Source organism: Vanessa atalanta, chromosome 23 (genome assembly GCF_905147765.1).
Source record: "Vanessa atalanta chromosome 23, ilVanAtal1.2, whole genome shotgun sequence".
NCBI classification, from domain to species: Eukaryota; Metazoa; Arthropoda; class Insecta; order Lepidoptera; family Nymphalidae; genus Vanessa; species Vanessa atalanta.
Genome location: NC_061893.1, coordinates 243,768 through 268,807, shown reverse-complemented (window position 1 = coordinate 268,807; position 25,040 = coordinate 243,768). Strand labels below are relative to the sequence as shown.

The window sequence follows — 25,040 nt, the reverse complement described above, 5'->3', positions numbered from 1 at the left end:
TGTAAAAGGTGTTAGGTCAACTAGTTAGAGTTATCACTATTATGCACATATATAATTTTAAGTACATTTCGTTCTGTTTTTTCTGTCACCAATTTCGCACAGCTTTTAATTTTTTTTTTACTTTATAAGAACTACTGAACTAAAAAGGAAACGATTTAATAAATTCTTTATATTCTATTTATTATATCATAAAAATATTTTATATAATACAATACATAATTATTTTGATATAATACAATACATAGAGCCGATATGCCTTAGTGGTTGGAGTACCTAAATTCTAGTCGAAGAGTTCAAACCGGAGCAAGCACAATGCATGTGCTTAGTTTCAGTTTAAATGATTTATGCATAACCACAAACCTATCGAAGAATTCGTTTGGAGATAAGATCAAAGAGAAAATGACGTATTCAGAATAATCACGTGACCAAAATGATTGATCAACGAGTCGACAATTGTTTTATTAAACGAGATATCGCATCGGTCTGTTCTACATTGTTTCTGAAAGGGTCATTCGATGGGTTTCCATACAGAAATCAAGACAATTGCCTATTCAAACAAAGGATTCTGAAGAGTCCCCATTGGTTTATTCTTTGCTCTATCGATTTTATCCACGCTATCTAGAATCCCTAATGCAAAGAGGCATAGAGACTATTCAAAAATTATCAAATGTATAGAATCTAAACAGCGTTAATAAGCTTCGTCGCCCATCTCTTTACGCATTTATTTGTTTCCGCCCGAAACTTCGTCCGTGTTGAAGTAGAGGCAGGTGTTAGATATCATAATGCGTATGGAAAATTTCATAATTGTATGTCAAATTTAGTTGTGAATGGTATGTCAAATTTCAAACATGAAAGTGTAACACAGAAATAAACTTACTTTCCTATTTATAATATAAGTTAGAGTGGGCGGATAGGTCTAGGCTTGAGGCAGATTCGCTCGTTCTTTACCTCTTGATCGACATTGATACAAATATATTTTACACAAATATTAAAAATTGTTAATTTTCCTTCGAAATTCAAAAGCGTAAATTACGAAGTCGCATGATTTTAACGCCTCAATACTCACAACTCACAAACGATCGGCTTCTGATGGACATTAAATTTCATTTAAATATAGAAACCGGCCATTATGAAAATAAAGTATACTATACAAATTAACAATTTCATTGTCAAATCAAGAGCAACGCATGACGGGAAGATTGCTTGGAATCTGATAGTACTGCGGTGTCTCATTGAGTGTAGTCGCCCCAATCATCTCTCCGCCCGCTACCAGTAGGAGCCTCTTCTTCTTATGGTGTCGTAGCAATGAAGCCACACTGGTGAAGCTTCGTTCGCCACGTCGAGCGAAGCCAAGCGCCAGTCGCCCATCTGGTCGCCGCCTTACACCAACGTTGTGGACCGAGTTAGCACAAGACACGCTCAGTGTATACGCGTGGTTTGGCTGTAATTGAACAACATTGATTCATGATTTAATTTTATTTATGTATTTATAATATGTATATAGGCAGCAAATGTGACAACTGTGTAAAAACTGCCAATAGTCATTGGTTCTGTGAAAATATTTACTATCCCTTACATCAATGCACCACCAACCTTCGGTACTAAAATCTTATGATCCTTGTCTCGGTATTTACATTCCCTCACCATTCGAACCACACTCAACAATCTTATATTCCACCGTCAAACAATTACAGACGGCTGGAACATAGACAGACGGACAAAGACCTACCACTCAGTTAATAAGACAGTAATACCAAATTAATTAATAAAGTCAAGATAAATCAGAAAGATCCCGTCGCTCCATACCGTAGGTTAATATATAACACTAAGCTTCCGACTCCCCGAAGTCAATACAGTCCTCCCGGGACAACTATTTGTATCTGTGATAACGTTCCTCAGATTATAATATCGCCTGTTAATGGTTCTGAATCTTTATTACAAGATATAAGAATATATACTAAAAAGTTGTTGCACTTAATGTTGATTTCCATACACATAAATTAAATTTATATGTATTTACATGCGGTTCTACTCGATAGAATCTACTTTTCGAACCGATGGTAGGTTTCCGGAGCGATATTATTAGAAAATAATTACTCAAATAAAATTCGAGGCCATAAAAAAATCATCTTGCAATTTTCCATACCTGGCAGTAGTATTTTTTCAAATTGATACAAAAATAACAAATCGCTTAAATAAGTAGTAGCTGGTATTAAGTTTAATAATATTTTTTAGTTAATAAATGCTTAACTTCTTTACTTGATTTCAACAAATTCAGTCAGGAACATTAAAGGCCGCGCTTTTTATTAGATTAAATATAATTGGCATGTACCTGACTCGAGGGTCTCAATATGAACGTCCCATCCGGTTGTCCCATCAAAAGGTTTTCTGCCTCCGTCCTGTCGATGCTCATGTAAAACGGCTCGTTCTCCACCGGCACCGGTAACGGCCGGGCCGCCATGTTGTTACGCTCCCATTCCCTTTCGCAAGACGCCTCTGTCTCTGATTCTTCGGAGTGTGTGACATCGTTTGTTTCTGAAATTATCATCAACAAATGGATAAGCTCTAAATATTAACTTAGTTTAGTTATAATATTATTGATTAAAAATTTCAAGTAAGAAGTTATTTCTTCGGAATAGGCTAAGCGTTTAAAATATTCGAGGGCGTTAGTTTGAGTTTATCTTATATTTTTCGTTATTTCTCGTTTGTTTCTACAGTTTCGTTGAGCATTACCGGTTCGACATTTGTTTCCATTAATCGAGTAGAACTAAATTTCCCACTGCTGCGCTACATCACATACATTACTCTGATCCCAATGTAAGTAGCTTAAGCACTTGTGTTATGGAAAATCAGAAGAAACGACAGTACCGCAAACACCCAGACCCAAGACAATATAGAAAACTAATGAAACTTTTTCTACATCGACTTGGCTGAAAATCGAACCCGGGACCTCGGAGTGGCGAACCCATGAAAACCGATGTACACACTACTCGACCACGGAGGTCGTCAAAGATTATATCCCTTTCATCGGTCTTAATACTTTGGAATGTACTCCCAAAAGTAATAAACGCTTTTAATTACCATTTTTTTCAGAGGATTATTGACCAAACAGTACCTAAAAAGAATTATTCGCAAAAGCAATTTGTCGGTATGACTTTTTTAATAAACCATAATCCTCAATATTTGATTGTGTTTTGTGAACTTTCAATCTTTTGTTGAAATCAGTTTTGAGAGAATTAATTTAAGAGCCTGTCAGTGTCTGCTGATCTAAGGCCTCCTCTCCCTTTGAAAAGAAGGTTTTAGGCTTATTCCACCACGCTGCTCACATGTGAGCTTAACGCAGGTTTCATCAGGATGATTTCCTTCACCGCCAAACACGAGATATAAAATTATAAATACTAATTAAACACATGGTAACTCAACGGTACTGCCAGGGTTTGAACCCGTAATTATAATCAATATAAGCTTAAGCGTTCTAACCACTGAACCATCTCGGCTTTAAGAGAATGAATCAATGATTACAGGCATAATTGATATAAAATCTTAGGTGTCCTGATTGGCGCACTAAGACAGTGTTGAATGAACAAAGATAACTTACAATCAGGGACAAATTATTTGTCTAATTAAAAAAATATATCAATTCGAAAATCAATGTCTTGATAAATTAAACATTTGCCGATTTTTAGAAAAAAAAATCCATCAATCGTCAAAAAATAATCGAAGGTTCAGAGATTTATTCGCATTTTGAAAAATTATGGTTACAGATTTTTGTCATAGTCGTCAATTATAGTAGGCTAAATATAACCTAACTACTATCGAGGTTAATGGTCGTTAGGACTTTTTGTTGTATCACTTTAAATCGAACTTTGATTGGGTAAACGATAATTAGGCGCTGGTCATTGATTGGTTGATTTTCTCTTACCTGCAATCACATCGGTGAGGCAATGAAACACGCCATAAAATAAGTCGAGTACACCGTCACTAAATCGTACACCCAAATTGTACACTAATGGTACACTCACTTTGAACCACCAACACATTTTTGTAATTTATTACATTTTTTTATTTATATATGTATGTATGTTCTCTAATAAGACTATTATATATTGACTATAGTTAGCGATATATATTCTGCCAATATATGTTAAAGAAAACGCGTAAATAATAAATTTGTGCTCAAAATTTTGAACTTTTTACTACCACTGGTAATTTTACTTAAATGACAAGTTTTTTATTTATTTCACAGAATGCTTCGAAGTGAAACTTCTTTGAGTGAGAGTGATTCAAGGTCGAATTTGAGTGTAACTTTTTTATAATGTAACCAAAGCATCCGCCACTTTGAAAAATCAGATCTATTAAATATTCTATTAATATCCTGAATTTTGAATGCTGGCATTGAACACTGCTTTCTCTCTTTCTGTCACCTTGTTAAAACATTTGGAAGAACGAGACAGCATTATAACATATCTTTAATTTTACGCATTTTTAGGGTAACTGTAGCAATAGTTGATGATGTCACTGATTTATTTTTGTAAGATTATGATATATATGTCTAAACATAAATTTAAATATGAAGTCACATATAGGTCACATAGCGTCCAGTGCTGAGTGGTTTAATTAATGTTAATTCACCGACGAGCCACTTGAGTGAGTCAAATATTAGTCATAGTATTCGAGCGTCTTGTTGCATGTAGTTAGAAGTTTTTCTTATTGATATCACGATTAGTTATATTTATATATTTAATTTAATAAAGTCATATAAGTATGTTTAAATAATATATTTTAATCCTTTCCGTCTTGATTAAAAATGTATTCTTATTTGTAATGTCACGCACTTCACAAACACTGAAACAATACTGGAAGTGTTTCACATTGTTGTTTTTTTTGTTTTATTTTGTTTTTCGTTTATTTTAAAATCCCTAGTGTTGTACCGTTTTATGACAAACGGCTTCATAATTCGAACTTCATTTAACAAGTAATATTTTATTCATCAAGTTTAAAGCCTTATTGAAAGACAAACATTTATTTTCTCAAAATTATCAATAACAAAAATACTATGCACTGAACGATTCAGTAAAATTTTTTTGTAAGTCATTTTTATAGTAGATTAATGTAAATATACTTGTACTGTTTATTTAATTCAATAAAGTAAAAATAATAAAAACATTACTAAAAACTCACGTTCACATCGACATTTAATTTAAAATATGATATATCGATAACAGTGTCACATCACTGGCCACATGTTCTCCACATGACACAAGTCCGTTTCAAATAAAAAATAAAAATTCATGAGAAAGTGATGGAAAGGTCTAGTCAAAACAAAAAAATTATAACAACAAAATAACAGTGACGGCTCATTAGATTGAAAGACGGGGGTGATCTGAAGATAGCGGCTTCAAATCTAGGTAACTAAATATGTAAATACATACTTAGTCTTCTTTACAATTCATCTCGTAATCTGAGATTAAAACAAACATCGTGAATATTTTTTTTTTGTTAGTACACGCAAATCGCTGATACTGTCTGTCGGATTTATTTTGTATTTTAAAACAATTTTGGGCTTTGGGCTCATTCCACCACGCAGCTCGCATGTTGACTTAACGCAGGTTTCACCAGGATGATTTCCTTCACCCCCGAACACAAGATATGAAAATTATAAATACTAATTAAACACATGTTAGCTCAGCGGTACTGCCAGGGTTTGAACCCGCAATTATAATCAATATAAGCTTAAGCGTAACCACTTACCACTTAACCATCTTGGCTTTAAGAGAATGAGTCAATGATTACAGGAATAAATTGATGTAACATCTTAGTTGTCATGATTCAGCGGCACGAAGACAGCCAAACACTGTCAAATTCAATACTTATTAAACTATTGAGTTTGAGTTTGAGCTACTGTACCAACGAGGTAACATATATTGGCTATCAGCTTCTATCAACGATAATTAAAACGTCATTCCGATGAGAGTTTATATGAATAACTAATGGAGCAATCGCGACACGACTAACCGCTTTAGTAGATTTGTTAGTTCCATTGCGCGACTGACCATTCATTTAGTTATACCAGTATCTATTTTTTAAATACCTTTCACCAGACCAGGACTTATCACTTGATGGTAAATTATGTCTCTATATAAATATGACCCAGTGGTTAGAACGCGTGCATCCTAACCGATGATTTCTGGTTCAAACCCAGGCAAGCACCACTGAATTTTCATGTGCTTAATTTGTGTTTATAATTCATCTCGTGCTCAGTGGTGAAGGAAAACATAAGGAAACCTGCATGTGTCTAATTTCAACGAAATTCTGACACATGTGAATTCCACCAACCCGCATTGGAGCAGCATATGCTCTAAGACCTTCTCCTCAAAGGGAGAGGAGGCCTTAGCCCAGCCGTGGGAAATTTACAGGCTGTTAATGGATGTATGAAATAAAATTAAGATGTGATCCACTGCTGGGCTAAGAGATGCTCCTCTCTTGAGTTGGCAGAATTTCGTCCGACACGTGCAGATTGCCTCACGATTTTGAAATGATGACAATATATTATGAACACATGGTTCTACTACTGGGCTATCTTGGCTTATCTTGTTATCGAAAATCGAAAGGTATGATAATAATTTATTCATTCATTTTATTTACAATATGCTAAGTATTGTTATTCAAGTACTTACTAAACTTTTAAAAACCGACTTTTATTATTTTTTTTTATTTTTATTAAGTACAACTTACAACAACACACCATTTATAGGATTTTAAATTAACATGGTTATTTTTATTACTAATAGTATTTAAAACGGGATATTTACCATGTTTTTTATTATTATTTGGTGGAGCTCGACATTTCGACATTATCCACGAATGTGAACAAGACATTCGTAAATATGGTAAATACATGGTAAATGTTTTACCAATAAGACTTAGTATTTCTAAGTTTCGATTTGAAAGGTAACTGAGCCACTGTAACTACAGACAGAAGGAGCATAAGATCCTAATTCCCAAGGTTGGTAAAGTATGGTTAATATTTCTTACAGGCCCAATATCTTTGACCAGAGGTGACTTACCATCAAGTGGTCCATTTGCCCACCTAACAATATGCGATGATAAATAAATATCGCTTAAAGACATAACACAATCGTGTTCTGTGGTTATCAAATTTCTTCTCAGAATATATCTACCACGAGATGTGACATAGCTACGAATCCAGTTCCAACGCTTGTGGAATATAACGAGCGAAACGTTTCAAGCGTCGGAAATTATATCGAATGAGATTATTCGTTATTGTCATCATTTCCTCCGACCGGCATCTCCAGCCTCCCGAAATGTAATCGGATATGAAAGCCGAAGTCATGTCCCCTCATACATGATTACGAGGTGCAAAGACCTGTGAATCAATGTAAATCTAATATACGTAACTGCCTGTATATTTACAATGCTTGGAAGAAGTTCTCCTATTAAACTAAACTTTCTCCAAGACTTAATAAATACTAGATAAAGATTTGTCTGTTTGTACTTCTTACAGCGTCAATGGCTATGGGTGTTATTATAATAATTATATGGACTATATCTACTCAGATAGGATCGCGCTCAGCCTAATTACAATCTCTCTCATCTCATCTCTAGCCGAAGAACGTCCACTGCTGGACATAGGCCTCCCAAAAGATCGCCACAACGACAGGTCTTGTGCAGCCCGCAACCAGCGGCTTTCGACCTTTACCAGGTCGTCGGACCACCTTGTGCGGGGCCTCCCCACAATTACAATGACAGATACCATTTGTGTAAAGTATCTTACACAAATGATATCCTTCTGCCGCTGCTAAGACAAATCTAAAATAACGATTAAAAGTAAATTGCAAGAGACTATTTGAATAAAGTATACGTAATTGACTTGTTAAGTAAAGTTCAATAAACCTACAGAGCCAGGACATGGGTCGACAAGACAGTATGCGCAAGTTACCCGGGAAGTTCTTACCGCTGATTTTAATCGATTAGACGGATACTTGGCTCGAAGAGACAAGCAAATCAAAATCTTCCCCCCCCCCCTCACTCCGCCTTTCAATTTGAGTAAAAGCAACTGTCAGCGAGAAAGAAGTTACTTACCAGTACACCCAAAAATAGATATCAACCACAATCGTTCCAAACTGTTATGGAACAATGTAGTTGAACGTACTCGAGAAGTTTGTTTGTTGATCTATAAATCATAAACTCGAATACACTTTCTTACCTCGCTTGATGCCGAGTCGACTCTCGAAGTAATTCATAATAAATCCGAGCAACGAATCGTCTCTCTGCTTGAGACAGACATCGCAATAATCCCTGCTAACTTGCACCGGTTCCAAGTAATCATCAGCAGCTAACTCGGGCTAAAATAATAAAAACTTATATCTTAAAAAAGCCTACAGAAAAGTCGATGTTACGTGTCAGCCTGCAGATAAAGATAGTAAAGAACTATTGGTAATTAAGCCACTTTATTCTATTAATTATAAATCTTTTTTCACATAAATAAGTGGGCATTTAATATAGATTAAAAATGTCTTTTACGCAATATTATTCGAATGAAAGCTTTAGATGTTATAACCGATTCAAAATTACGTACAACGAAACGATTCGTTCGCTACAAAACAGGCTGCAACAAATACATTCCGCCCTTGTCAGTTAATATTACTCAAATATTAATCTAGTAGTCGTGTCGTAGTCGTAATAAGTATATTATGCATAGTTATTTCTCATTTATAACATAGTTGTATAAACAAATTAACAAATAAATGTTACAGAATAAATATACAAACTTAAAATTTTCTTTTTTAAGGCGCTTTTCATTATCTGTATTAAAGAAATTGCACTTATTTAATTAAATTATTATTAATTATTTATTGCATTTGTGATGAATAAGTATAAACAGTTGAAATATAAATCATAAAGACATAAACGACTCGTATCTCTTCTAGACAACCCCCCTAGTCAAAGGATATGGGAGGGAGGAAACTAAATACAATTAATAATATTTAGTTTATTAATTACAGTTATATTTTTATATGAACTATACATACATTGCTGACCGTGGCTTTGCTCGCATTTTAGTGGTTCGCAGTCATGTATTAGGCACAAAAAGTAATTCAAGCTCGTTTCATACCAAATTTCATCAAATTTAGTTCAGTCGTTTGACCGTTAAAGAACAACAAACAGACAGACATGTTAGTATAAATAAAATCAAAGTCGAAATATTTTTTATTCACGTATACTCATAAAAGCCATTATATATCGTCATGTTACAGAGTTGAATTAAATGTAAAGAGAAACCACCGGTTCGGAAAGTAGATTCTACCGAGAAGAACCGGCAAGTAACTCAGTAGTTACTCTTTTCCGCCATTTCAATTACAGAGTATATGAATAAAGTACAATTTAATATATATTTAAATTTTTGATATTTAATATAAGTATATAGAACTTAATTTTTATTATATCTATCATTATTATGTTATTAAATAATGTTAGATATAATTAAACTCACGAACTTAATATCTAGAAAGTAATTGGCAAAAGGAGTACGTATTTTATAACGACGAATATATAGTCTAATTTGTATTTTAATTGTATTTTAATTGAAAGATGACGAAAATTAAACAAATTAGTAATTCTAATTAAAATAAAAAAAATTACCAGAGTTTATATTTTCATTTTTATGATATGGGTAGGGGGGGGCCACCTGGTGGTAAGAATTCCAATCCTAACATCGCCAATGCACCACCAACCTTGGTAAAACTGATGATTAGACTTAGCCGTAAAAAAAATCTTGGTTCCGAGGTTGGATTCAGTGCTAAGGGGCTCAAGTCACGCGGGACAAAACTTAAAGTGAACTTATTTATTAAAAATTAATTTTGTGTGTTACATTGTTTACTTCGCTAAAACCCTCAGTAAGCAAACTCCCAAACGACACTCCTGAATCCGCCACAGCACGATACAAAGGGATGATGTAACGCTTAAGCGATACGGTCCAAGTTTGCTCATATTTCGGCCTAGATCTCATTTGCAAAGTGTCTGCAATGTCGCAGTGTAATAAGTAACTACGTTCGAAAACCTAATAAATACGAACTAAACGAACCATTAGTATTTCGAGAAAACAAAAATTCCGAAGTCATTAACTTAGTTGACTTTATTCGTGACTGCAACAATAACACAATTGTAACTCTCAGAGTACTTCGTGGACAGGAGTTAAAAATGCTTTTAAATTTTTGACAAATAGTTGAGTTTTAAAGTTAGTTCATTTCATTACGAGCACTGCAGTGAATACAAACATCGTGATTTAATTCAAAACTGCATCAGAGATGGAACTAAATGTTCTAGATGAGGCATTATTTTTTATCACTTTTATCTTGACACGAAAAGTTATAATTTAATGTCGCTTATCGCTTTTTGATACGTATAGTAGAATAAGTCCCTAAAAGACAACTCGGAATTAACCGCAGAAGATCAAAATAGCGTATCATTGTCAGTCAGTAACAGCTGTGTTTGTGGTGTGTTTCGAGTTTGCTGTTAAATGATAGTTATAGAATAAACTATACGGAACCCTTTGAAACAATACCATAACATTTTCAATGTTCATTAATCATTACGCGATATAAAATACAAACAGGAGGTGATGAACGATACGAATATGAATGTATCATATTCATATTCATTTCAATTCAGTCTTTTCTATAAACGAATTCATCAATCATGTAATTTTGTATAGTTTTACGGTAAGTGTGTGTGTTTGAGTTTGTTTGTGTGTGGCACTTGATAATGAGTATTATTTCTATATTGAACTAGCTGGCCATCTCGTCTTCGGAAGAATATGACTCAAATGAATAGTTTATTGCCGAATAGAGGACAGACACGCAAACATTGTTTTGAATTTTCATAGACATCAAAAACAAGAAGAGACCGTTTTCTTGCACAAACGATATAAGTATTTTTTAATTTTTTTTACATTCACGTAACGGAGATCTGAAAAGAGGTCATAAATGATATAAGATGAATAAATGGCTATCTCTTGGCAAGACGTTCATATCTAAGATCATATCTAAGATGGTATGTACCTTGTGCCTGTAATAATATTGGCTTACTCATCCTACATACCAAAAAACTGCAATACAAAATATTACTTTTTAGTGTCATAAGAATTATTAACATTAAGTCCTTAAATATATACACATAAGAATTAAAAATAGTAACTGTATAAATCCTGACCGCGTGAAATGGTGGCAAGAATGCTAGCAGCATTTCCCCGTTGAATCGCAATTCCGATCCTCTGGGCTCCAGCCCTCCAGTGTCACCAGTGGAGGCAATAAGGCGAGGTGTTATACTTTTAATTAAGCTTTTTGCACTACTACTCTAAGGCCCATATATTTCAACAACAAATACATATCTATTTAGTGTAAGAATAATTTATGAGTGAGTTACCACCACCGCCAATATATTAACGCCAATATCATGAAAACATAAAAAATACCAGGGCGCCAATTCTGCTAACAAATTGTCAATTCATCGCAATTGATTCGATATGTTATCGTGTTCGTTCAGCCGCTTAACATATCCGTTTAACTAACACAACGATCCAGTTAAAAATAATCGATATAAATAAGTACAATTTGCCTTCACTTACAATTAAGCTTATTTACAAGTTTCTAAGAAATAGTCGAAATTGGATCGAACGTGCCGTAAACGTTAAATGTTACTAGAATTCAGCTCGGAACAAATGAACACACGAATATTGAATTAAAAAGAATAAAATAATACATGCATAAATAACTTATTACGTTAATCCTAATCACCGACGAGGCAAGCGACGACAAATGACAGTAATTCTATAAACACAAAACCTACCATGATTAAATTGGATTAAACTCCTGACCTCGTCTCATCTAGTAATTTAATTCTTTCGGTTTTATCAAATTACGCCGTAAAACTGACATTAAAATCACAAATACATAATCACACGTCGTAACCACCGTCCCCTCGAGCACGTTTGTTTATTTGTCTAGACATTAAATAATTTTTTATGCATTTTTTATAAATTTAGGGTTTTCATTTTTAAATCTAATTTATATTTGGTCTTAAGAAGCGAAAAGTTTATCTTTATGGAAAAAAATCGAAATCGAAGAGAAAAATTTACACGGGACGTCAATTCTAATAATTATTATTATTTAAAGCATACTCATCGAAATAGTGCGTCGCCGTAATTCAGTTTAAAACATTTGTATATTTTAAATGCGAAAGTAACTGTCTGCTTGTCACTCTTTAACGACAAAACCACTGAACAAATTTGATGAAGTTTACTAAGACACTCAAGGAACAGGAGATAGGGTACTTCTTTGCAAAAATGCGAGCAAAGCCGCCACTAATACGATATAATTTTGTACACAATAGTACGTACTTTTGGACAAAGATCCAGTATATTATTTAGCACACAAATTACTGTACACGAAAAAAAAATAAAAATGTTAAAAATATATATTAACTTTGTTCATACTTACACCTGGTTCATCTGTTTGTGGATAATTTTCCCTTGCAACATGTATCGAGTCGTACATATCATTCGAGCTGTTCTCATATACATTGCCTTCTCTTTCTATTTGTATATCATTTTGTTTTATATTTTCGTCTCTTTCTACGGCTACTTCTGTCTTTCTAAAGAACGGTAACTTAAAAGATTGGAACAACTCCTGTATTTTAACGATGCAAGGCTTTGCTTGATTCGTCGGAAATTTATTTAAGTCTTTTATACTATCTCTCTTTGTTTCCGTGACATCATTGTAACAAAGATCTTCGTAAAAGTGATCTTCTGTAATTTTATCATTCAATTCTTCTGCTGTAGTTAGAGATTTGTATTTAGGTCTCGATTCTGACTTTTTACAAGTTTTCTGAATATGAAACGTCTTATCCGTCTTAACAGAATAATAACCTCTGTCAGTACAATTATCAGTCTTCGAAAAACGTGACTTGAGGTCGAAAATGGGATATTCGTACAAGCTTAGACGAAAGAATTTGTTAGGTTTCTTACCTGAGCCACCATCCATGGGTACGTAAGATGATCGTTCTTGTTTTTTTGTGTGATTTCTGTACAAAAAACTTTTTGGAGCCGTAATCTTTTTCAAGATCTCCTCAACAGTGTTGAAGTTGATCGTTTCCTGTTGACTTATCTTGCGTACGCTAACAGTTTGGTATTGATTTTCGCTGCACAGATTTGTTTCTTTTATCGTGACAATATCATCATTATTCAAACAAGTAAGGAATTTTTGCGGATTGTTTTTAAAATCTTTAACGAAAAGTATGAATTTGTTCGCATTGATATTTGGACGCCATACTTTCACAACCCCTTCAGAGACATCCTGTAAATTACGACACAGATAAGTGACCAAGTTTCGAAGTTTCGTAACTTCGGAAAATTTATTCGCTTGAGTTAATTTACTGTATTACTCTAATATTGGAGTTATTGATAACGGTCGGGTAAACGTAATATATACTCGTTTAATACCTTAATACCCGAGTTTCGATAGCGTGTGAACGTATGAGAAGTTGAACGCCCATTACAATGTCTTCATATATTTGCTACTAATGCTCTTAAGACCATGCATGTGGGTGTGTGTCAGTGATAGAACTTGGGTATTTATTTCACAAATGCCATATTATTAGTCGTAGAGTGTTCTATATTTTTATTCTTTCATATAATCATACTTTTTGTAAATAAAATCATAGGCATCTAATTTTTTTTAAATTATTGGTTCTAATGAAACTCTGGTGGCATCGCGAATACAATATCAAGGACTGTGCGCAAGATAATATTATATTGCAAAAATGCACAGACACACGTCTTAATTCAACGCGACAACAGTTAGGAGAGATTCAGTGCCGGACAATTAATTCTTAGTAGCGGTCTTAATGCTCGCCTGCTCTTAAGAATTTCTTGACAATAAAATGTAATAGCTTTTAAAGTCCCAGAATCTCCGAATCTCAAGACCTGCAGTAAACTTAATGATTTTGATTTTTATTAACTTTATGTAAAATTGTGAGGGAGGAACACGAAAACATATAAATTTAATTTAAAAAAAAATTAAAGAAAGTGTATTGTATTCACAGTACTTAAATTGTGATGCTGCCTTTTAATGAAAACATGCAGACAAACTATGATAAAAACTAAAAATAAAATACACCAAAGGCATGGAGATGTCTGTGGATATAGTGGATATATTTAGATAAGATTTAAGAAACTCACTAATAACTTTTCACCGTTTATCTGTTTCTCCTTGACAAAATCAACGAACTCATTCATGTCACTGCTTTCGAGCACCTTCACGACATCTTGTACACTCAGTCCACTTATTTTTAAGGCCATTGTTCCTATTTCACACGAATCCCATTTATTTTTAGAAACACATCACTATTTCTTACTTTTGCTTTATTTTGTTCACCGTTTAAATGTTATGCGATCACTGCGTTGGCTGTTTCACTGATCTTTAACAAAGTGCTTTATTTATCAATGACGTGATACTTGTTAAGAAAAATAACAAACATAGAACTTATTTAGAAGTGTTAATGTGTCACACTAACAGACTACAACTTACACTAATATATTTTACATTTATTTTTCTAAGTAGATTTACTTAATGAACATATAAAATGGATAATATATATTAAAAAAGTTACCTTACAATCGGTATGAAACGAACGATTTTATAAACAAGAACTTCAAATCAATGTTATATAAATTGTCAAAATTTTTAATCGAAGACAAGAATTCATAAAAGATACCAAAAACTCGAAAACCTTCAAGTAAAATTAAAATCACTTCTTTTACTAAATACTAAAGACACAGATAACTAATCTTCCACTAAGCCATCACGCACTCTCTGGTATACTTTCATTTGTTTTATGATATGGCAGAATGTTGCAGCTGAGAGGAACTTCAAAGCAATGTGCGGATTGTAGAGCTTAATTAGCTAAATTGATATAACCCTACACGTCTATACGATACTATGGACGAGTCGAGTTAGCATGGATATTACGAGCATGGTCTCAATGTATGAAGTTTAGTATTAATGTATATAGCCTTAAAACTAGGGATGCATCCGATACCGATACCGATACTGATATATCGGCGATACAGCAGATTTTCCGATATATCGGTATCGGCGATATTTTTCTGGCCGACACAACGATACTGTTCAAATTATATGTTTTAAAAAAGTAATGTAAATGCGCCTGTTTTGTCATTTTCCTTGCAAACGAGATAATACTTTGTTTTTTAAACAAAAATTTGATTAATGTTTTTTTAGTTACTAACTCTTATTAATAAACCTTAATTACTAAGCTTAATTACCAATATTCACATTCCAAGTCTGTAACTGTGTTTTTTTTTTTAATAAAAACAATTAATAAGCATGTCTACTTACATTTATTTTACCTTTATTTAAATTCGATATGTGTATCGGTATCGGTATCGCCGATATTTTTCTAAGAGTATCGGTATCGGTATCGTATCGGCAAAAAAGCGTATCGATGCATCCCTGCTTAAAACAATAAAACCAGTAAGTCCTCGTCCTCCTCGTCGTCTCCGAGCAAACAGTTGGAGTTGCACTAATCTGCTATGTGATAGAATTTTACCGCCAGTACAAGTTGCAAATTTTTTTCTAAATGTTCTGGTTCGAAGGGTTCGAACCTGCAGTCTTTGTTTGATATATTTATATTTACAAAAGTATTAATTTAAAAAAGAAATAACATTATACAACTCTGTTATTTAATAATACATTGAATTATACTTATCTGATTTTATAACATATTAAAATATATAAATATTGTATAACGATTTTTATGAAACCTAGCTTTTATTACGCTTAAATATATAAAATATAAAGCAATTAGTATAATTGAATAGTTCGTATTTCAATCACGTGGGCGATGGTTTCAAAGTTTCAAACGAACACAATCATTTCGTTATTCGATGACTTTAAATTACTTAATGTATTCATTTAGTTTCAAAAGAGCTCCCTCGATCTTATATAATCAAGTTCCAACCAAGGAAGCGCCTGATTAATAAAATTAAGCAATTTTTACACAAAACAATATTGCTTTAATTTTAAATTTGTTGTAATTTTTATTATAATATTGAATATTGGTAAGTCTTATTAAACAACTTATGCCCACCATTTATAAAATTCGCAATCGACTCGCGCGTTAATGATACCTAAGTTATCTCCTTGACCGATTACAACAGCAATTCTTAGAAGACTAGACTAAATCCTTTTAACTTGCAAGAACAATCCCAGTACCTTTTTGACTGGTCCGATCTATTTTTTTTTACTTGGCAAGTTTACTTTTCCTGCAAAACTTACTCCACATGCCGCCATTATATGTTTGACAAAACCCCATAACAACTATTCACTTGCAATGGGCTTGGGGTTGTCATAACCCGAATGGGTGATGTAAGATCTGGTCTGGATCTGGTATAAAGGATTACCTCGTAATACCCACTTTTATCCAAAAATCCTATTCACCTTTTGTCTTGAACACAGAGCAGGTGTGTGCGCCGTCATGTTGCAGCCACCTGTTTATGCGAACATGCACGGACACGTCTTTCAATAATTGAGGCCGTACGTTTTTTCAATAATTGAGGCCGTACGCTTAGCAGAAAATTTAAGCGACCTTCTAAATAAACACTTTTAAAGCATCCACTGGGATCCTTTCAATAATATTATACCGATATTTTCATGTTTCAACTACACAGTTACTGTTCGGTGAATTGGTGTTAAAATCGGTAATTGCGGCATCGAAAAAAACATGCTTCCATTAAAAAAAAGTAGAGATGACCTTGAAGTAGTTAAGCTCATTAATAAAATATAGTTATTCCTGTTTAACGGTCTTCTCGAACAATGAAACTTTTGTCTCGAATATTCTCCGTAACACTTCATGTGCCTCGCCTGTATATCTGAGAAATATCAATGTCAACGTTAAAAAGATCGCCTCAATGTCAATATATCCTTCTAGGTATTATTTTCAGTGGTGATGCTTTAACAATTAATAAATTTAAATGTAACCTTAAAAATACATTAATGAATAAGACGTAAAGGCAAGGTTTCATATTCTTTTGATTTCTTTGAATATTGAATAAATTCGTTGTTTTTTATGTGTAGCTGTGTAAGTTAATTGGTGTAGAAAACGGTATGAGATTTATTTTCCAATTATTCTCGGCACACACAAGGAAGCTGAGAGCGCCGCAAACTGCGCCAAATATTTCACACTATTAACATCATTTTCAACAATAAATTCCAACTCATAGGTATTTAAGATCCGTGCAATATTTTCACGGATAAAATTCAAAATGTTCACCGCGATCCGTCAGTCATAGCTATTAGCATAATAAATACAATTATCCATCAAAATGCCAGCGCCCAATTAATATTCAATATTGAATTTGTAACTTTAGCAGCAATTACTTTCAACGAAAGTTGGCCTAATTTGCATAAGATATCCGAGGCAAGGCTTTTTGAGCTGATTATTAATTAAAAAGTTGATATTGTCTTCGTATCAATTTATTAATTAAAAATAATCAAAAAGTAATTTCTTTAAGTGGTGGTGGACTTATTGTATTATTTTTAGTGGAAGTAGACCCTTGACGGCCAAGTCCGACGGGACCTTTCCTTATCGGATCCGCATGGAGTGCCGCAGCCTACTTTTATGAGACCATCCTGATCTGGAAGGAGGAAGAAAAGCCTACAAAAAGGCCCTCTTTTGTCATAAATATACGACAAATTCAATTCATTTCCAGTAGGTACTGTGACTATCCGTTAATATATCCTTTGAATATCCCACTGCTGAGCAAAGATCTGCTCTTGAAGAAAAGTTTAAGAGGAGAGAGAGAATATTTTATAATTTAATAGATTAAAATTACCTCTAACAACTAGAGCATCTTGGCTCCCAATAACCCGATATCTGTGTGTGCGTGTGGGCGAAATCTAGCAAATGATCTTTTAATTCCACACGTGGATATAATTTAAACCAGTAATATTTCACACACTTTGATTACTTATTTTAATACAATAGTTACATAGTTACGGTATAGTTTAAGTAAGTGTTATAAGTTTGTTTTTAACTGATCTTTTTGCGTTTACGTTGATCATGAGGTATTCATCATTTCTTGGTTTTCATAATATAACATATAACGAGCCGAGATGGCCCAGTGGTTAGAACGCGTGCATCTTAACCGATGATTTCGGGTTCAAGCCGAAACAGGCACCACTGAATTTTCATGTGCTTAATTTATATTTATAATTCATCTCGTGCTCGCAGTGAAGGAAAACATCGTGAGGAAACCTGCATGTGTCCAATTTCAATAAAATTCTGCCACATGTGTATTCCACCAACCCGCATTGGAGCGTGGTGGAATTAGCTCCAAACCTTCTCCTCAAAGGGAGAGGAAGCCTTAGCCCAGCAGTAGGAAATTTACAGGCTGCTAATGTAATGTAATGTAAAATATTATAGCGCTATTTTCTCTGAACTGTTTTTCCATCGAAATATACCTAATTGAGGGCTACATTATTTTTCTCTTTTCCACTTACATCTAATATACTTAATAGAGTGCTAGCTTTTTGGATTTCATATTTCATTGTAAAAAATATTCCCCTAATACGAATCCGAGTCGCGCATGCTGTGTTTTTTTAATATAAATATATATATCGAATTTTATATGTTAGCCTGATAGTAGTTTGTAAATTTTATTATTGAGATTTTTAATATTTTAATTGAATACTATTTCTCCTATTTTTTTTATATATTTTTTTTTGTATTCAAAATTGTTGGTAAGTCTTAGATCGAACCCCAAGGTTGATTGTTGGTTGGCTTATTGGCGATGTAAGAAATCGTTAACATTTCCTACAGCGCCAATATCGATAGGCAGTAGGGACCACTTACCGTCAGTTGACTTTGAGGTTTTGTTTATAAACACACTCATTACACGAGACAGAAATAAAATATTATACGTCAAAAGCATTTTTCTGTAACGTTACGTAGTTTACTTTACATTCTAATTCGACCGAACGAAACGGTTCATAATTTTGATAATAATGCACTAAAAGAATTTTTACGTCAACAATATATTAAAAAGTAAAGTAGAATAATTCAATAACAATACGTAGATAAGATAAAAAAGACAAACAATAATCGTCACGGCAATGATATTTAAATATCTATAACAAACAAGACAGATACCATAGATAGAGAAGTTGCTAAAGAAATGGATACTAAACACTTTTCACACCTCGGACGCGATGACGAAAATAAGAATCATGGTACCCTCAGATTTAATTATATATAACAACAAGCTGTGCCCGCGACTTCGTGCGCCTTGTTTGAATTTAAGTTATTTGGATATTGTACCGTGATTTTATTTTTATTCTATATAAATAGCCTAAGTTACTCCTTATTACATCCGCTATCTGCCAGTGAAAGTCCCGTCGAAATCGGTTCAGCCGTTCCAGAGATTAGCCGGAACAAACAGACAGACAAAAAAAATATTGTAAAAAATGTTACTGAGGTATATATACCGTGTATACATACATATGCATTTATTAAAAAGCGATTAATTTAATATTACAAACAGACACTCCAATTTTATTATATGTATAGATTTGATACGTTATTATTTTCTAAAATAATAAATTAATAACATTTATTATTCTTAAGGTAGGAATGACATTCCAGGCAGGACATAATTGTGTTAAAACTCCTTATAAGTTCTTATAATTACTATTAAAATTAAAATAAACAAAAGTTAATTCAGTATTATTTTTATTTACTTATTATTTTATAATTACTCACACTGCGAGACGTAACTATACTACTATATGATATATGACAATTATTTAAGTGTGTATACGTTTTCTTTCAATGTGAATGCTTTATTACCCTTGTTCTACCCATGGGAAGCCGGGCCGGGTAGCTAGTTAAGTAAGGATTACGTGCAATAATTCTCACAAAGAAAAATGTATATTCGCTATCGTTATTTATCACGTCCTGATAATATATCTGTTAACGATAAGGGATATAATCAAACACAGTATGATTTCACAATACTTAATGTAAATATTTTATTCAATAAAAGTTCTAAAATATCAGTGTTGAGAAATTGTATAGTTTTATTGAATATACTATATTAAAATATACTTTACTCCCATTTCAGGAATTGTAATGGATATTCCACTACATAATAAATTTGCTCATTAAACGTTCACAAAATGTAACACTATCAGTCTTTATCCAATCTAACTTATCCTGCAGAGCACGTCGTACATTTTATAAGCAATTTCCGCCCCCCCAAATCCTATGTAACAAGTATTATGAGTCGGATGAACTTTGCCAGGCGTTAATGATAGTTGGTGTCTCGCTCTTCCGACGTATAGAGTTTCTCCAGACGTCGTTCTTCCACCAGCGATCGCTCCAGGAGGTACAGATCCATTAGAGGCCGGCACCCATCTAAGGTAATCAGGCTTAGCGCATAGAACTTCTATATTCTGAACTGGAATCTCTTTACCGTTGAACATGACAGACGCTGCATTGTGTCTCACGGATAATTTTCCAGGAATCAATTCCCCATTGTGCCAAGCCCGAATTACCCACAGAGGACTGCCATCCCAACCCTCTTGACCTCCTATCACTGCTTTCCCAGTAAGACTGCTCGCTGTCGTCGAAGTCGTTGGAACCCAATCGTAATCGCCAGCCGTTTCAGATATTTGTACTTGTTCAGACGGCGTGCTGGATGTTTCTCCGTGGTAGATATAGTTGGTGATGTATGTTGGTTGATTCGTGTCTGGTGGTGGCATTACGGGCACGGGCACCATCATTGTTCCAGGAACGTAGTAAGGCATTGGCGGGGGATGCTGCGGTGTAACTTGGCCATAATCTGTAGGCGGATAAGTGTGACGAGGAGGATACGGCGGTGGTGGTGGATTCCATCCTGGGTGTCCGTAGTAAGGGGGAGGTGGTGGTCCGTGTGGTGGATAGCTCATTTTCACTAAAGAACGGTAATTAGTTTTCAATAGAATAACACTTTATGTATATGTTAATGGTTCCTCGTACTAGTTACAGTTCGAGTCCGGCCGCTGTATCTTTTGTAATCACTATCTGCTGTATTGGGTCACGGCTTATATTGTTCACAGTTTTAATCTTATCGTCACCGATAAATGGATAAATCCGATAGATTAATATGAATCATTTGTTGTTTGTTAGTCATTTCAGCGCTGAAAATAATTTGTATGATTTGTCATCAATTAAACTTTATATTTCGTCTTACAACATCGTTGTTATGTTCTTTAAGCCAATTGCCGTCACATCCTCTGAATTTTGCAATAGAGATTAGCCAACTGCATGGAAGTTGACTAGACTTTACTTTGTGCTAGCCCGTCTTGGTAGATACCATCCGCTCATCAGATATTCTATCGCCAAACAGCAGTACCCAATATTGTTGTGTTCCGATTTGAAGGGAGAGTGAGCCAGTGTAAATACAGGCACAAGGGACAAAAAAGCTTAGTTTTGGTGGCGCATTGGCGATGTAGGTATGGTTAATATTTCTTATAGCACCTTTGCGTATGGGCTGTGGTGACCACTTACCATCAGGTGACCCATTTACTCGTCCGCCTACCTATATCATAAAAAAACTTTGCGCAAACACAGCTCCACTATTAAAAAGGATTGATGTACAGGACACTTTTACGTGGGATTCTAGCAATTTCCAGACTCCAGCCTACTACAGCGGATTTTACGACAAAAAAGTCCTTTACCAATCCCTTTTTAATATTTGGTTTCAGGCGGAATATATTAACGAAGTTGTATTTTATTAACGTACTTGATATTAGTGATGGAATAGGGTGACTACAGAGTTTGTTTCTTCTTGGCAGAATCAACTGACCAATAGAAGCTTTACATTCAATATAACCTTGTAAAATGATGATGAATGTACGGGAGCTTACTTGATTATGAAAGGTATATTTTCATTACATTACATTTGTAATATACTCAAGTTAAAAAGGATTAAATAAATTCAACATATATCCAATATACATATATTCATAAAAATTCTATTATAGCTTATTGTTTAAATGATTTAAAATAAATATAAACATCTTCTGTCCTCAAAGACATATAGAAAAATATATCTAGAATATTTTGTACAAAATAAATATTATACCATCAAAGTACTAATTTATAACTTAACAATTAAATCCACTATTCAATTAGTGGAAATTTAATATCCACGAGTAATTAATTTCATTAAAATCGATCTCTTTACAGATTATTTATAAGAACGAAAACAAATCTTGTCACATTTAATTTATTATTATTTACGGCCTATTTATAATGGTTATTTAGTTTCTGTAACCATGGATTTGACATTTGGAAGAACAAACATTTAACTTAAAGAGTTAGTTCACAAGTTAAATCAGTTAATTGCTCATTGTAAATAATGATTCAGGTCCGAGACATTTTGCGTTCAATTTCGTGATTTTTTTCTTATCTTCCACTGACGACACCTATGAGGATTTCATGACGATCTGTTGAGTAATTTAGACGTGAAACGTAACAAAGGTATGAATAGTTCGGATATCATTCTTCATAAATACTATTTACTAAATCTTCAATAGCCTTTAATCTCTGGTGTTAAAGTAGAATCAATCAAAGTGAGGTGGTATGTTATGCGTCCATGAATATGAGACGAGGGTGTCAAGTTAAGACAACAGCTCTGAAGACGCATCTGTTGCCGTCCATGAGCGCGGGCCACACGAACGACTTGATGAGGTCCGAGCGTCGCTCGCGCGCGTCGCCGAGGGAGAAGCGCACGTGTTTGTCAGGGTTCATCACGACTGCAAATACAATAACATGCATTAAAACTTTTTAACGAGCTAACTCGAACTTGGGCTAAAATACGTGTGCTTAAATTTGTTTATAATTTCGTCTCAGGACGGAATACCACCCTGAGATCTGCTTAAGGTGCCGAATGAAATTCTGCCTCATTTCTATACACACACACACAAAAAAAATTATAAAAAAAACCCAACCGCTGGACATTTCGGTTTAGTTTTTTTTTAAATATCAATGTAATAATTGCATCCCAAGTGAAAAGAATCGAAATTTAAATAGCGATTATATGTAATGTGGCTATTGTTATTTAAATTTTAAAAACATATTTACTTTTAAATCAAGTTAAATAATTGTATACATCATATCAAAATCGCGATCATTTTCATCATTCATCGTCAACCATTTTATTATTTATTAATATTGAAATTATTTCAATTTGAAAACGCTTGGCGGACTCTCACCTGGTGTGAAGTCAGTGTCTATACGTAATGGCGGTGAATGTAGAGCAAGGGCCCACGCGGCGCGACACGCGGCCGCCGCCAGCGCGTGTAAGGCTCCGCACGAAGACAGACAAGGGTACTCCCTCAACGTATTCGCTACCTACAATACACAAGCTGTATTTAGGACGTCGCGTCAGTGTTGAAATATTAATGGAATCATCTCGTTAAAAAAAAACCGTGCAAATATAAGCAGTATGAAACGTAGTTATCGTTAAAAGGAATTAAATTACTACAATCGGTTAAAAAGGTAAATTTTAGGGGAAAGTGAAGAATTAACTCAAACATGAGATCGCTGATGTCAACTTGCAATTCACAGGTATTTTTGTAACGTAAACAATATTTTTTGTAAAGCTTTGAATGTAAAGTTTGATTTTTTATTTTTAGAAGTATATTTCAAACACCACTAAATAAATATTCGTCTGGCACAGGCATAAAAGAAAATCCAAATAAAGCGTTTCATAGTTAAGAATAGAACGCGAAATTTAATAGAAATTAAAGGCGAGTGACTTTAGTTCCTCGTATACTGGTTTAGTAGATTTTACAATAAGGCGTTACAAAATAAATCGTCCTTATTTATAAATTATATATAGAATATTTGACGACCACCGTGGTCGAGTAGTGTGTACACCGGTTTTCATGGGTACGCCACTCCGAGGTCCCGGGTTCGATTCTCGGCCCAGTCGATGCAGAAAAAGTTCATTAGTTTTCTATGTTGCCTTGGGTCTGGGTGTTTGTGGTACCGTCATTTCTTCTGATTTTCCGTAACACAAATTCTTTAGCTACTTACATTGGAATCAGAGTAATGTATGTGATGTTGTCCAATATATTTATATTTATTATATTATATTATAATTTAAGATATAGAAGAAACTCTCATACTAACTTGATTAATAACGGTACGTTCAGCTTCTCCCAAGGGGAACGTATGCGCAGTGTTCCGTAGGAGACGCAGAGCCGCGGCCGACAGCTGCGCGGCGCCCGGCGTCGCTTCCGACTCGCAGCCGAGCAGAGCCTTCACTTCGCTGATTCGCTTGTCTCGGAGACTAATCGCCGCCCGGAAGGAAAGCTAACAAAATGAGGAAACTTGGTTCTTATAATCTGCTACTAGTCTTTTAAAAAAAAGTATTATAATATTATTAGAAGATCAGTAGTTTTATGTATTAAAATAATATGTACCTACATATCAATTCAAAATATTTAGTCAATATAGAAGCGTTACACTTATTAATAAATAAGTGATAATATTTATTATTATCAGTTACCACTGATTCGGAAAAAATACCTGAAAAGAACCTGCGAATGAAACTGAGTGACTCAAATTGTAATAATATATGAGTATTTTTGTTTTTGTTTTTTATTAAATATTAAGGCGGACTGGCAGATGGGCCGTCTAATGGTAAATGGACATGGCCCATAGACATTGGCGCCATAAGAAATATTAACCTGTCATTTTATCGCCAATGCGTCGCCAACCCTGGGAACTAAGATTTTAGGTTCTTGTTTCACTGGCTTACTCAACTTTTTTAATCTTAATATATTTATATTATAAGTAATATATAAATTATAGAATCTATGAAAAATATACCTACAATTTATATTTAATTAACGCCTGTTGAAAACTTATAGCAAATACTGACAGCACAGAAATTG

The 25,040-nt window shown here is 34.0% G+C and overlaps 3 protein-coding genes across 3 annotated transcripts in view; all 3 read right to left on the bottom strand.

Moving 5' to 3' along the window:
* Positions 1 to 251: 251 nt before the first annotated feature.
* Positions 252 to 14,543, bottom strand: LOC125073148. Its single transcript, XM_047683861.1, has 5 exons — positions 14,258 to 14,543; positions 12,519 to 13,373; positions 8,228 to 8,366; positions 2,333 to 2,535; positions 252 to 1,441 (listed from the first exon to the last, which is right to left on the bottom strand). The coding sequence occupies exons 1-5, from the start codon at positions 14,375 to 14,377 to the stop codon at positions 1,175 to 1,177; spliced, it is 1,584 nt and encodes a 527-aa protein (XP_047539817.1). The 5' UTR covers positions 14,378 to 14,543; the 3' UTR covers positions 252 to 1,174.
* A 5,272-nt stretch (positions 14,544 to 19,815) lies between these two features.
* On the bottom strand, positions 19,816 to 21,134 carry LOC125073149 (sulfated surface glycoprotein 185-like). Its single transcript, XM_047683862.1, has one exon. The coding sequence runs from the start codon at positions 21,039 to 21,041 to the stop codon at positions 20,298 to 20,300; it is 744 nt and encodes a 247-aa protein (XP_047539818.1). The 5' UTR covers positions 21,042 to 21,134; the 3' UTR covers positions 19,816 to 20,297.
* A 1,336-nt stretch (positions 21,135 to 22,470) lies between these two features.
* Positions 22,471 to 25,040, bottom strand: part of LOC125073135 — a 34,196-nt gene continuing 31,626 nt past the window's right edge. The window contains exons 8-10 of the mRNA XM_047683839.1: positions 24,274 to 24,456; positions 23,352 to 23,490; positions 22,471 to 22,892 (exon numbers count right to left, since the gene is read on the bottom strand). Of these exons, the coding sequence (XP_047539795.1) occupies positions 22,753 to 22,892; positions 23,352 to 23,490; positions 24,274 to 24,456 (462 nt within the window). The 3' untranslated portion in view covers positions 22,471 to 22,752. The remainder of the gene's footprint in view (positions 22,893 to 23,351; positions 23,491 to 24,273; positions 24,457 to 25,040) is intronic.

Coding starts and splice junctions, on each gene's coding strand:
- LOC125073148 (XM_047683861.1), bottom strand. CDS start 14,377: ATGGCCTTAAAAATAAGTGGACTGAGTGTACAAGATGTCGTGAAGGTG. Junction 13,374..14,257: donor TAAACGGTGAAAAGTTATTA/GTGAGTTTCTTA, acceptor CGTAATTTACAG/GATGTCTCTGAAGGGGTTGT. Junction 2,536..8,227: donor TCGACTCGGCATCAAGCGAG/GTAAGAAAGTGT, acceptor TGATAATTTCAG/AAACAAACGATGTCACACAC.
- LOC125073149 (XM_047683862.1), bottom strand. CDS start 21,041: ATGAGCTATCCACCACACGGACCACCACCTCCCCCTTACTACGGACAC.